At 43.1% G+C, this 13817-nt stretch overlaps 1 protein-coding gene across 2 annotated transcripts; it reads left to right on the plus strand.

The window, feature by feature from the left end:
- Positions 1-258: 258 nt before the first annotated feature.
- On the plus strand, positions 259-3934 carry LOC124675390 (PHD finger protein ALFIN-LIKE 9-like). 2 transcript variants are annotated; one of them, XM_047211465.1, is made up of 5 exons: positions 259-449; positions 609-641; positions 2322-2550; positions 3100-3226; positions 3329-3934. In XM_047211465.1, exons 1-5 carry the CDS (start codon positions 359-361, stop codon positions 3659-3661), a joined length of 813 nt encoding a protein of 270 aa, XP_047067421.1. In that variant the 5' UTR covers positions 259-358; the 3' UTR covers positions 3662-3934. The 2 variants fall into 2 exon arrangements, with proteins under 2 accessions (XP_047067421.1, XP_047067422.1); XM_047211466.1 differs by having other exon boundaries at positions 262-449; positions 3332-3934.
- Positions 3935-13817: the final 9883 nt, after the last annotated feature.

Genomic DNA, 13817 nt, shown 5'->3' on the forward strand with positions numbered 1-13817 from the left:
ATCCTATCAGTCGTGGAGAAATTAAAAACCGTCAGAACAAAAATATTTTTTACTAAAAAACTCAGAAAGAAACAAGTCAAGAAAAAAAAAGAAACACGTACGCTGACGCAACTTGCCCTGTGGCCTGAAGATGTCCCACGGGTGGTGGGCCCGAGCCGCACGGACACGTCCACCGTGCTCTCCAATCCACTTAAGTCGTATTCCCTCCCTTGGCGTCCGCTGCTCTGCTCTTGTCTTTTAAAACCTCCGTTCGAAAAGATACCCCGAAAATGTCAAAATAAAATACAAGCTCCTCACTACTACTACTACTACTCATCCCCTCCACCTCCACCTCCCCCGCCTCGAATCCGTTGCGGTAATGGACGCGGGGTACAACCCCAGGACGGTGGAGGAGGTGTTCCGGGACTACAAGGGCCGCCGCGCGGGCCTCACGCGCGCGCTCACCACCGGTAGGTGCCGCAGATTCGCCCGCTCGCCAGATTGGCTTTTTTCCCCGCTGAGAATTTTGATGCCAAAGATTTGAGCTTACGAAATTTTGATGCGGTTCATGGGGTTTCTGCCTTGTCTGGATGGTCTCATGACTGTTTATTTCTTATTTCGCGCTGCAGATGTGGAGGATTTCTTCCGGCAATGCGACCCGGGTCAGTGAATTCTCAGCCTCTGACTTCCCTGCTTTTCTTCCTTTCTCTTTCCGTGCAGATTCCGCTGTGCCATCCTTCCATAATTTCACGCACCATACCATATTTAGTGTAAATAGGCACTAGTAGAATTTCTGCAGGAACTAATTGATGTTCCTTTTCAGCTAAACATGCTTAGCTGAGTGTTACTGTATATACTGAAGAATTAGTAAACTAATCTCTATTTTATTTATTATTTCGAATCCATGAATCGTAAGCAGTAGCAGACCGTAGAATATGCGACGTGCGTGCCTGAAACCTTCGAATTTCAAGCAGCGGGCCTTAATTGTTGGACTTAATAACGAGCCTCCTATGGAGGGAGATGGTGGGGAGAGTGTGAGGTACGTCCAAAGCAGTCGGGTGACCAGAAACCGACGGCTCAGATCACTCCACATGCTTGGGCCCTACTGCCCGAGAGATCGAGTGGTCACTGAATTAACCAATGTCGCTTCCTGTTGAAATCTTGTCCTACATATGCCTGCCCTTGGTAGCTTTCTTGGTATTATAGAAAGGTGGCACTGGCCTGGAAGAAGCCACATATGTGGTAGGCTGCTACTCGGGTGGTGCATATTTGTTTTAGGCAAATAGACAATGGGGTGGTGCCTATGTGAGTTTGGGTTGTTGGGTTCAGCAGCATTACTGGGTCCTGTTTGGTAGGTGGGGTGTGATTCTTCTGCCCTAATAATTGTTGATGCAGTTCTTGACTTGCAAGGACTGGCAGATTACAATGATAGGAACTTGCTGTTGTCTGCTGCTTGGTGTGTACCGTCGTGTGCAGTTCTACTGTTGCATAGAGCGAAGAGCAGTGATGTTGGGATCCACTAGATGATGGTTCAATTTTATCAGATAGTTTGGTCATGGGGTACAACCTAGCTTTCAATCCTTCTGAGATCTGGTAAATTTAGAACCCTGACGTGGTCCTGTCCTCAGCCTCTTCCCCCTCTTTTTTCTTCAATGACGCTGCTGATGCTCTCTGCACAATATAGCGTGCTGGCTATAATTGCTCCATCGAGCCTGCAACCATTCTAATGCTTGAGTAACTTAAATGAGTAGGAGACCAAGAGAGCATCCTCAATTTTTGTTTGATCAAAAAACCAGTATTCTTCCTAATGGCTGATATACATGCATGCTGATTCTTTTGAGTCTTTGCTGCACATTAGTCAGAGCGAAATCTTGTTGCACAACGGAAAAACCCTAAACTTGTTTATGCAATTGCTTGATCGAATGATTTCTTTTTCATGTGGTGAATAGTTATAAAAGACTTGAGCTTTCATACTCTAACCATATATTTTGGGAAGAGGTGATAATTGGAGTGTTAGGCACTTTCTGTAGCTCTTTTTCATCTTGATTATTTGTGTGATATGCTGCTTCTTTTGTTAGGAACATGATTTGCCTCATGTGAGGTTTAATTGAACACGTTTGTAGGTATCCTTCTGGTATTTCCAATATAATATGATGATTTCATCTTAGGAATGAATTCAAACCCAAGCTCTGAGCATCCTCTTTTTTGGTTTCTTTAATCACATATCAATGATTATGCGAGTAGTTACAGTGCAGCTTAAATGCTGCGAGAAACTTCTGAGTTATCATGATTTGATCAGTATAGTTGTCCATTCATACATAACCTAGTCTTCTCTTCTACAGAAAAAGAAAATCTGTGCCTTTATGGATTTCCCAATGAGCATTGGGAAGTAAATTTACCTGCTGAAGAAGTGCCACCTGAGCTTCCAGAGCCAGCATTGGGCATTAACTTTGCACGAGATGGAATGCAGGAAAAAGATTGGCTGTCCATGGTGGCAGTGCACAGTGACGCATGGTTACTTTCTGTTGCATTTTACTTTGGTGCTCGATTTGGATTTGATAAAAATGACAGGTAATTGTTCTACTCGTATTACTATTATTTTTACCTGTAGCGTGTTTGGTTTCCCTTGCATCCGTGTAGTTCCTTCTTGACTTTGTTGTTTTAACAACCACATCTAATTAGAAAACAAAGTTTACAAGATATCTACTACTTAAACATGATTGTTTAAATAAATCCCAGAATGGCTCTATCCGGTGGGAGTCAGTTGGTTTACTTGTAACAAGCTATAGTAATAATGCATACATCCAAAATTGCACAAACTTGCAGTACAATTTTCCATGAAACGCTCGGGAACCTTTCAACATGGTACTCTGGGTTCTTGTGTAGATGTGCATAGCTTCCTGTCATTTTGCCACTTTAGGCCATTTTTCGAAAGACATAATTATCAAATGAGACAGGCGTAGTTTCAAAACACTTCTATAGTTGGAAAACTTCTGTAAGAATTCTGAGTTCAATTTTTATGGTTTATCTTATGAGAACCACCTGTTCTGAGATCTTGCTCTTTTTTTGCACTGTTGACCTGACGTGTTGTTACTGATACTTGCCTGATGCTATTTTCAGGAAGCGCCTGTTTGGTATGATAAATGAGCTTCCCACGATTTTTGATGTTGTTAGTGGGAAGAGTAAAACCAAGACCACAAGCAACATTAACCACAGCAATAGCAAATCCAAGTCCAACCATAAAATGGTATGACTCATTTTCCCTTAGATTTGCTCATACCTTGAATTTTGGAGTATCTGAATGTTACTTCACTTATTATTGGTTCACTTTCTCCCTCCACTCTTAAAGCAGAAAACCTCCGAACCTCGGGCCAAGCAGCCCAAGCCCCAGATGAAGGACGAAGACCGCGAGGAGGAAGCCCTGGATGCCGGCGAGGATGGTGGTGCTGTCGCTGGCGGTGGCGTGGAAGAGCATGGGGAGACACGTTGTGGCGCGTGCGGTGACAACTATGGGCAGGATGAGTTCTGGATTGGCTGTGACATCTGCGAGAAGTGGTTCCACGGCAAGTGTGTCAAGATCACGCCTGCTAAGGCGGAGCACATCAAGCAGTACAAGTGCCCGTCGTGCATGGGCACCAACGGCAGCAGCGGCAGCAACAAGCGGGCTCGCCCGTCTTCCTAAGCCCGGCTTCCTAAGCCCGGCTGGCCTCCATTTGTGAGGTGGCGGCGAGGCGACTGGCCTCGCCATAGTAGGACTGAGCAGTACTCCAGTCGTTGTAACAAACTTGCAGGCGTTGCCCTTAGGAGGGCTAGCTTGTACAATGTAACTTAATTTCTCTTGGAGAGTAGATGGCTCTTATTTTAGCTGGGATAAACGTGGATTTGATATTTGTTGTATTATTAAATTAATAGTTCGATGATTGCCTTGCTGGTGTGCCAATTTATTTTTCTCGTTTGGTTGTCGACTTGTCTTACCGTTTGCTTTTTCGTAGGTGATCACCAACGTAGTGCATAGCATTTCACTAGTATTGCGACATGTAGTGTTTATATCCGCTTATTTGAGGTACTTAAACGAGAGTACTTCAGTACATCATGGTAATATCACATCAAGATTATTTTGAAACATAAGCTTCATATTCATCCATATGGCAAATCAAATATAGAATTGTCGAAATAATAGTTTGCATCCAGTTTTAAATCTTCCATGAATCTAGGAACTTTTGTCTCAGACCCGAAATAATAACGTTATAGATTATGCACGATCATGAATCCTTTTTGGGTTTTTTTGCTCCTGGTTCGTTAGTTGTACTCAGTTTTCCCCAGCCTCTTAATTTTTCCTCAGTTTTCTCCTCCCTCTAGTTTGAAACCCCTCGCAGACGCTCGGACGGGCGGGTTGCCGTCTGGTCAGTGGCCTTCCGTTACCGGTGACGGCTAGGGAGCCGCGGTGGTTTTGACTTGACCTTTGCTTTCGAAATGTGTTGACTGTTGATTGGAAGAGCTGACCCAAAGCTTCCCCCCCCGCCCGAGACTGGAGTAGCTCACACACCGCCCGTCCACCGCCACACCGTCCTACCCACCTACCTTATGGCGTCGTCCGCCGCCGAGCCGGCCCCACCCCCACCACCACCCCCGAGAGGCGGAGAGGGCTCCGCCTCCACCAGATCTGGATCTACCCCTGTCCTCTTTGTATTTCCGTCTGGTGTGCCGCCTAATCCCGTCAGCCGTGGAGAAGATTGGGAATCGGAGGGATCTAACGCATGGATTCCATCTGGGTAAGCATCGTCTGCCTATGTGAATTAACAGTAGGCAGTTTTTGAGCGTCAATCGTTGTTGCTCAACTAACTGCGTTGCTTTTCGAATAGGATGGATCCAGCGCTGGCTTTTCGGCTGGTGGTTAGGCTGGATTCTAGCTTTACGCGTGATTCTAAATGCTATAAGAATGGGTTTAACTTCCCTGCGGTGGTCGCAACCACCATCTCGTTGAGGGATTTCAAAGCTAACATCTACGATAAGTACACCTGGAGCTCTTTCGATGCAGTTCATTTCGAATATTTCAACAGCCCGGAGCGAAGATTTGTTCCACTAATTTCCGAAGACGATCCGGGAATTCTTTTTTGCTTTGAATGCTTCTTGCCGGTTCGGTAAAATTCGCATCCATGTGGACGGGGGCCGGGCATCATCCGGTGCTAGGGCATCATCGGGTGGTCGGGCATCATGTCTCTCTCTGCTTCGCTGCATCTCGCTAATAGTGTGCGCCGCGGCGCTCCTTGTAGGTCCACAGCGAGCACCATCTCGTCCCCGAGTGCTAGTGGTAGCCTGATCGTTCGTACGGTCGATGTGGAGGACGATGCGGACATTGAGGATCGGTCTCCTCAAGATGATGAGGATGAGTTGATGTTTCTCGAATTGGTAGATCGATGCGATGAGCAGGCAATGGAGGATCAATACATGTAAGATATTGCTTTTGGCGCCGGATTTGATGACACCGATGATGAAGAGAAGAATGAGAACAATGACAGACCTCGTTTTAGCCGATTACGAAGGTGATGACTTGCCAACAATTGAGTGGAACAGGGGAGGATCCTCAGCTTGCAGAAGGCACCGTGTTTCAAACGATGATGGACTGCCGTAATGCAATTACTACATATTGCATTCTCTCTAAGAATAATTATGAGGTTATTAAAAGTGAGCCAGTAGGTTCACAGTTAAATGCCCATACAAGAGGTGTAGGTGGAGGCTGCACGCATCCACAATGCGTGAGCGGCTTGGTTCGGGTACTACGCCAACCGGTTGTGTATTTTAGATCACGGTGTAAAATTTGTTATCTATTACTGACATCCCTTATCATTATGTTTCAGATAAAGAAGAATGAGCGCGTCCATTCTTGTCCACCTCTAGGGGGAGAGCCAGAGCTGAAAACAAAGCTAGCGAAGACTAGGTGGTTGACAGATATAATCCTAGATTGGCTGAGAGAAACTCCTTCACTTGGTCCAACAGCACTCCAGAAAAAGATGGTTGAGAAGTTTAAAATGAAAGTACCTTACATGAGGATGTTCTATGCAAAGGAAATGGCTCTTGACAAGATCAATGGTTCAAGGAATGAAAGCTTTCAGTTGCTTTACACTTTCAAAGCTGAAGTGGAGATGGCTAGTCCAGGCAGTGTTGTAGCGATAGATAAGCATACAGTTCCCTACAAATTGAAAAGCGGGAAGGTAATGCACAAGGAATGTTTTAGAAGGGCTTTTGTTTGTTTCAAAGCTTGCTGGAAAGGCTTTTTGGACGGTTGCAGGCCTTATTTGGCCATGGATGCAACAGCTCTTCATGGCAGGTTTAAAGGACAGCTAGTTGCTGCTACTGCAGTTGATGGACATAATTGGATGTTCCCTGTTGCTTATGGAGTTTTGGAGGTTGAGTCAGAGGAAAGTTGGACTTGGTTTCTGCAGAATTTGCGCGACCTTATAGGTCATCCACCAGGACTTGTTATCCACACAGACGCTTGCAAAGGTTTGGAGAGTGCGGTAGAAGCAGTATTCCCTGGAGTGGAGCATAGGGAATATATGCGATACTTGGTACAGAATTTTACAAAGAAATTCAAGGGTAAAGTTTTTACTAACAACCTATGGCCAGCTTCATACACATGCAGCTCTAGGAAGCATCTGTTTCATTTGGATGTGTTGTATAAACAAAAACCTGGGGTGAAGGAGTACTTGGATGAACATCATGGTAGGATGTTGTCAAGAAGCCAATTCAATGAAATTTGCAAGGTAGACTATGTAACAAGTAACCTTGCGGAGAGTTTCAATTCAAAGGTCAAGTCATTGAAAGGGCTTATGATGTGGCAAATATTTGATAAGATTAGGCAGATGATCATGATAAAGATCGATCCGCGTCAAAGAATTGCATCCACAAAATATGCTGGCCATCTCATGCTCCCATCTTTGATTAAGTCTTTGCATGACAGGGCAAAACAATTGAGGATGCAATACGTCAGAAAAGGAATGGAGGCTGAGGTAACCTACACTGACAGTAAAAACACGCAGTGAAGGTATCCAGTGAGTTTGGTTGATAGGACATGCCATTGTAGGGGATGGCAGATCCGTGGGATACCCTGCATACACGCATTGTTTTTCATGAGTGTTATAGGGGGTGAAGATGGTGAAGTTGATCAGTGATACGTCTCAAACGTATCTATAATTACTTATGTTCCATGCTACTTTTATGATGATACTCACATGTTTTATACACACTTTATGTCATTATTATGTATTTTCCGGCACTAACCTATTGACAAGATACCGAAGAGCCGATTGCTTGTTCTACGTTGTTTTTGGTTTCAGAAATTCTACAAAGGAAATATTCTCGGAATTGGACGAAATCAACGCCCAGGGTCTTATTTTTCCATGGAGCTTCCAGAAGACCGAAGAGCATACGAAGTGGGGCCACGAGGGCCCGTAACCATAGGGCGGCGCGGCCAGCATGGGGCCCGCGCCGACCTATGGTGTGGGGCCCCTGCGCCGCCTCCAACTCTGCCCTTCCGCCTATTTATTCCCTCCGTCGCGAAAACCCTATTACCGAGAGCCACGATACGGAAAACCTTCCAGAGACGCCGCCGCCGCCAATCCCATCTCGGGGGATTCAGGAGATCGCCTTCGACACCCTACTGGAGAGGGGAATCATCTCCCGGAGGACTCTTCATCACCATGATCGCCTCCGGATTGATGTGTGAGTAGTTCATCCTTGGACTATGGGTCCATAACAGTAGCTAGATGGTTGTCTTCTCCTCATTGTGCTAACATGTTAGATCTTGTGAGCTGCCTATCATGATCAAGATCATCTATTTGTAATTCTACATGTTGTGTTTGTTGGGATCCGATGAATATGGAATACTATGTCAAGTTGATTATCAATCTATCATATATGTGTTGTTTATGATCTTGCATGCTCTCCGTTGCTAGTAGAGGTTCTGGCCAAGTTGATACTTGTAACTCCAAGAGGGAGTATTTATGCTCGATAGTGGGTTCATGCCTCCATTGAATCTGGGACAGTGACAGAAAGTTCTAAGGTTGTGGATGTGCTGTTGCCACTAGGGATAAAATATTGATGCTTTGTCTAAGGATATTTGTGTTGATTACATTACGCACCATACTTAATGCAATTATCTATTGTTTGCAACTTAATACTGGAAGGGGTGTAGATGCTAACCCGAAGGTGGACTTTTTAGGCATAGATGCATGCTGGATAGCGGTCTATGTACTTTGTCGTAATGCCCAATTAAATATCATAGTAGTCATCATGATATGTATGTGCATTGTTATGCCCTCTCTATTTGTCAATTTCCCAACTGTAATTTGTTCACCCAACATGCTATTTATCTTATTGGAGAGACCCCACTAGTGAACTGTGGACCCCGGTCCATTCTTTTACATCTGAATACAATCTACTGCAAACATTGTTCTCTACTGTTCTTCGCAAACAAACATTATTTTCCACACCATACGTTTAATCCTTTGTTTACAGCAAGCCAGTGAGATTGACAACCTCATCTGTTAAGTTGGGGCAAAGTATTTTGATTGTGTTGTGCGGGTTCCACGTTGGCGCCGGAATCCCTGGTGTTGCGCCGCACTACACTCTGTCACCAACAACCTTCACGTGTTCCTTGACTCCTACTGGTTCGATAACCTTGGTTTCTTACCGAGGGAAAACTTGCTGCTGTACGCATCACACCTTCCTCTTGGGGTTCCCAACGGGCGTGTGCTTGACGCGTCATCAAGACTGTTTTCTGGCGCCGTTGCCGGGGAGATCAAGACACGCTGCAAGGAGAGTCTCCCACATCCAATCTCTTTACTTTGTTTTTGTCTTGCTTTACTTTATTTTATTTACTGCTTTGTTTGTTCTTTATATCAAAAATACAAAAAAATTAGCTACTTGCATTACTTTATTTACTGTCTTGTTTGCGTTCTTCATATTAAAAACACAAAAAAATTAGTTACTTGCATTTATTTTATTTTGTTATCATGACTAGTCCCGTAGCTGTTACTCTATCACCGGAGGAATCGATCTTTACTTTTAAACAAGGGAGTGAGGAGAGTTTTAAAGAAGCTTGGTCTAGAATTTTTGATTCTTATAGTAAAACTGAACCTAAAATGACTATAAGTTTGCTTCTTAGTAACTTTTATTTTGGGCTTATTCTTCGCTATAGATATGCCTTAGATGTTGTAGGGGGGAGGAGATTTCCTTCACTTGGATGGGGATCAAGCTTTTAATGCCATAAGAAAAGTGGTTACATCATCTAGCTCCGCCAATAATTTTAATTCATCTCTTGCTAGCATTCATAATAGATTAAACACCCTCGAGACAAATATATCTTGTTTAAAAGAAGGGTACAACCAGATTCACGAATATTATGATTATGTTCCAGTAAGTTTTGAACCTTCAATGTGGGTGCCTACTATTAAAGTTGCTATTTGTGGTGAAACTTTTCATGCCCGTTGTGATATTATGTCTGAGTTTTGCCTTATGCCTAAAAGAATTTATGAATCTTTGACACTTTGGGAACTTACTGAAGGAGGAGAAGGAATAACTCTCACCGATAACTGCGTTATAATTCCTAAGGGTATAGCTGAAGGTGTGTTCACAACCTTTCTTGGAAGAATGGTATCCACTGATTATCTCGTTGTTGAATGTGTAGGGACAGGACAAATCACACTTGGAAGGTCCCTGCTGAAACTCGTGGGAGCAATCATAGATGTGGGGAAAGACACTCTAAATTTTACCTCTACGCCCGGATGCGGTCATATATTCCCTAAACCAAAGAGTAAGAATAAGAGTAATAAGGGTAGGCGCAAAGCCCTTGGTAAGAATGCTAATGCTTCATCTCTTGATGTTACTTGATTCACACTTTCTGCGCCTAGCTGAAAGGCGTTAAAGAAAATCGCTTATGGGAGACAACCCATTATTTTACTACAGCAATTTTGTTTTATATTTGAGTCTTGGAAGTTGTTACTAATGTAGCAACCTCTCGTTATCTTTATTTTATTGCATTGTTGTGCCAAGTAAAGTCTCTGATAGTAGGGTTGATACTAGATTTGGATTACTGCGCAGAAACAGATTTCTTGCTGTCACGAAATTGAGTAGCCCCGTCTGTAGGTAACCCAGAAAAATTCGTCTTTACGGACTGTTCTGTTTTGACAGATTCTGCCTTTTATTTCGCATTGCCTCTTTTGCTATGTTTGATGGATTTCTTTGTTCCATTAACTTTCAGTAGCTTTGTGCAATGTCCAGAAGTGTTAAGAATGATTATGTCACCTCTGAATATGTGAATTTTTGATTATGCACTAACCCTCTAATGAGTTTGTTTTGAGTTTGGTGTGGAGGAAGTTTTCAAGGGTCAAGAGAGGAGGATGATACAACATGAAAGAAGAGTGAAAAGTCTAAGCTTGGGGATGCCCCCGTGGTTCATCCCTGCATATTTCAAGAAGACTCAAGCATCTAAGCTTGGGGATGCCCAAGATATCCCTTCTTCATCGACAACTTATCAGGTCACCTCTAGTGAAACTATATTTTTATTCTGTCACATCTTATGCGCTTTACTTGGAGCGTCTGTATGTTTTTATTTTTGTTTTTGTTTGAATAAAATCGGATCCTAGCATTCTTTGTGTGGGAGAGAGACACGCTCCGCTGTTGCATATGAACACTGGTGTTCTTAGCTTTACTTTTAATGTTCATGGCGAAGGTTGAAACTCGCTTCGTTCATTGTTATTTGGTTGGAAACGAGAAAATGCTTCATGTGGTAATTGGTATAATGTCTTGAATAATTTGATACTTGGCAATTGTTGTGCTCAAATAGATCATGTTTAAGCTCTTGCATCATGTACTTTGCACCTATTAGTGGAGAACTACCGTAGAGCTTGTTGACATTTGGTTTGCATGATTGGTCTCTCTAAAGTCTAGATATTTTCTGGTGAGGTGTTTGAATAACAAGGAAGATAGTGTAGAGTCTTATAATGCTTGCAATATGTTCTTATGTAAGTTTTGCTGTACCAGTTCATACTTGTGTTTGCTTCAAACAACCTTGCTAGCCAAAGCCTTGTATTGAGAGGGAATACTTCTCGTGCATCCAAATCCTTGAGCCAAAAACTATGCCATTTGTGTCCACCATACCTACCTACTACATGGTATTTCTCTGCCATTCCAAAGTAAATTACTTGAGTGCTACCTTTAAAACTTCATTCCTTGTCTTTGCAATATATAGCTCATGGGAAAATAGCTTAAAAACTATTGTGGTAAAGAATATGTAGCTTATGTATCTTATTTCTTATAAGTTGCTTGTTGAGCGGTAACCATGTTTCCGGGGACGCCATCAACTATTACACCTTTGTTGAATATCATGTGAGTTGCTATGTATGTTCGTCTTGTCTGAATTAAGGGTGATTTATCATGATCAAATGGTTTGAGTATGCATATTGTTAGAGAAGAACATTGGGCCGCTAACTAAAGCCATGAATCATGGTGGAAGTTTCAGTTTGGACGTTAATCCTCAATCTCTTATGAGAATATTATTTGTTGCTGAATGCTTATGCATTAAAGAGGAGTCCATTATCTGTTTTCTATGTTGTCCCAGTATGGATGTCTAAGTTGAGAATAATCAAAAGCGAGAAATCCAATGCGAACTTTCTCCTTAGACCTTTGTACAGGCGGCATAGAGGTACCCCTTTGTGACACTTGGTTGAAACATATGTTATGCAATGATAATCCATGTAAATCCAAGCTAATTAGGACAAGGTGCGAGCACTATTGGTATTTTATGCATGAGGCTTGCAACTTATAGGATGTATTATGCATAACACATATGAATTATTACTACCGTTGACAAAATTGTTTCTATGTTTTCACAATGAAAAGCTCTAGCACAAAAATAGTAATCCATGCTTCCCTCTGCGAAGGGTCATTCTTTTACTTTATGTTGAGTCAGTTTACCTACTTCTTTCTATCTTAGAAGCAAACAATTGTGTCAACTGTGTGCATTGATTCCTACATACTTTCTTATTTGCATTCATCATATTACTTTGTGTTGACAATTATCCATGAGATAAACATGTTGAAGTTGAAAGCAACCGCTGAAACTTATATCTTCCTTTGTGTTGCTTCAAAACTTTCTACTAAGAATCTATTGCTTCATGAGTTAACTCCTATGCAAGTCTTATTGATGCTTGTCTTGAAAGTACTATTCATGAAAAGTCCTTGTTATATGATTCAGTTGTTTATTCATTGTCTTTACCATTGCTGAAAGGATACGGATGTCGCCTAGAGGGGGGGTGAATAGGTGGTTTAAAACTTTTACGAGATGGGCTTAACAAATGCGGAATAAAACTAGCGTTTACTTTGTCAAGCCCAAAGCCTATATACTATGGTTCACCTATGTGCACCAACAACTTATTCTAAGCAAAGGTTCACCTAAGTGCACCAACAACTTATGCTAAGCAATACAAGCAAGCATGTGATAGCAAGATATAAATAACTTCAAGCACGATGGCTATCACAAGGTAAAGTGCATAAGTAAAGAGCTCGGGTATAGAGATAACCGAGGCACGCGGGAGACGAAGATTTATCCCGAAGTTCACACTCTTGCGAGTGCTAATCTCCGTTGGAGAGGTGCGGTGGCTTAGTGCTCCCGAACGCCACAAGAGGCTCACCTTGAGGTGTGGTTGCTCGATGCACACCAACGCCACAAAGGCCTCACCCCAAGATGCGGTACTCACACCACACACCGAACGCCACGAAGGCGCCTCACCTAAATCTCCGGTGACCCTCGCCACAAAGGCCTAGGTCACGGTTCCACTAAGGGATTTCCTTCGAGGCGGAAACCGGGCCTTACACAAAGATTGGGGCACACATCCACAACTTAATTGGAGGCTCCCAACAAACTGCCACAAAGGCCTAGAATCCGTCTAGGGTTCCAAGAACCCAAGAGTAACAACCTTCTTGCTTTCACCACCACGAATCACCGTGGAGAACTCAAACCGATGCACCAAATGCAATGGCAAGAACACCACAAAGATGCTCAAGTCCTTCTCTCTCAAATTCCAACAAAGCTACAAAAGCTATTGGGGGAATAAGAGAGGAAGAACAAAGGAATTCACAAAGAACACCAAGATCAAGATCTAGAGAGTTCCACTCACAAAGAGATGGATTTGATTGGTAGAAATGTTGATCTAGATCTCCTCTCTCTTTTCCCTCAAATGGGGGCAAGAATCATGGAGGGATTGAGAGATAGAGCAAGCTTCTCTAGTTCAACAATGGAGGAGAGAGAGAGAGTGAGAGAAGCTACAGCCCAAGGAGGAAGAAGGGGGTATTTATACCCCCCAAGAAAATCGAGCCGTTGGGCAAAACCAGGGCCGGATAATCCGGCCTAAGTAAGGGCCGGATTATCCGGGGGGCGGATTATCCGGCCTCAGGGACAAAACCTGGTCAAAATCCGGCCAAAAATCCGGCCCCTATCCAGAGCTGCTTTTCTTCCGGTCCTTAGCCGATTTCTGAAAAATCCGGCCTGGCAAAACTGCAGAAACACCAAAACTAAAACGGGCATAACTTTAGCATCCGGACTCCGATTTTGATGATCTTGGGCTTGTTTTGAAGCTAGGAACAAGCTCTACAAGATCATGCAGGAAACCATCATAGTCCAACAAGGGAGGATAGAAAAAAATGATGAAAGGTTTGACCTATCTAAAAAAGACATACCGGTAAAACCTCCAATCTCGAAAATGCAACAAGTTGCCCGTGCAAAAACCATTCTTGATGAACTAGAGCTTGTCATGAGAATAAGCACAAGCTCTAAATCA

This window comes from Lolium rigidum, chromosome 7, assembly GCF_022539505.1.
Source record: "Lolium rigidum isolate FL_2022 chromosome 7, APGP_CSIRO_Lrig_0.1, whole genome shotgun sequence".
Taxonomy (NCBI): Eukaryota; Viridiplantae; Streptophyta; class Magnoliopsida; order Poales; family Poaceae; genus Lolium; species Lolium rigidum.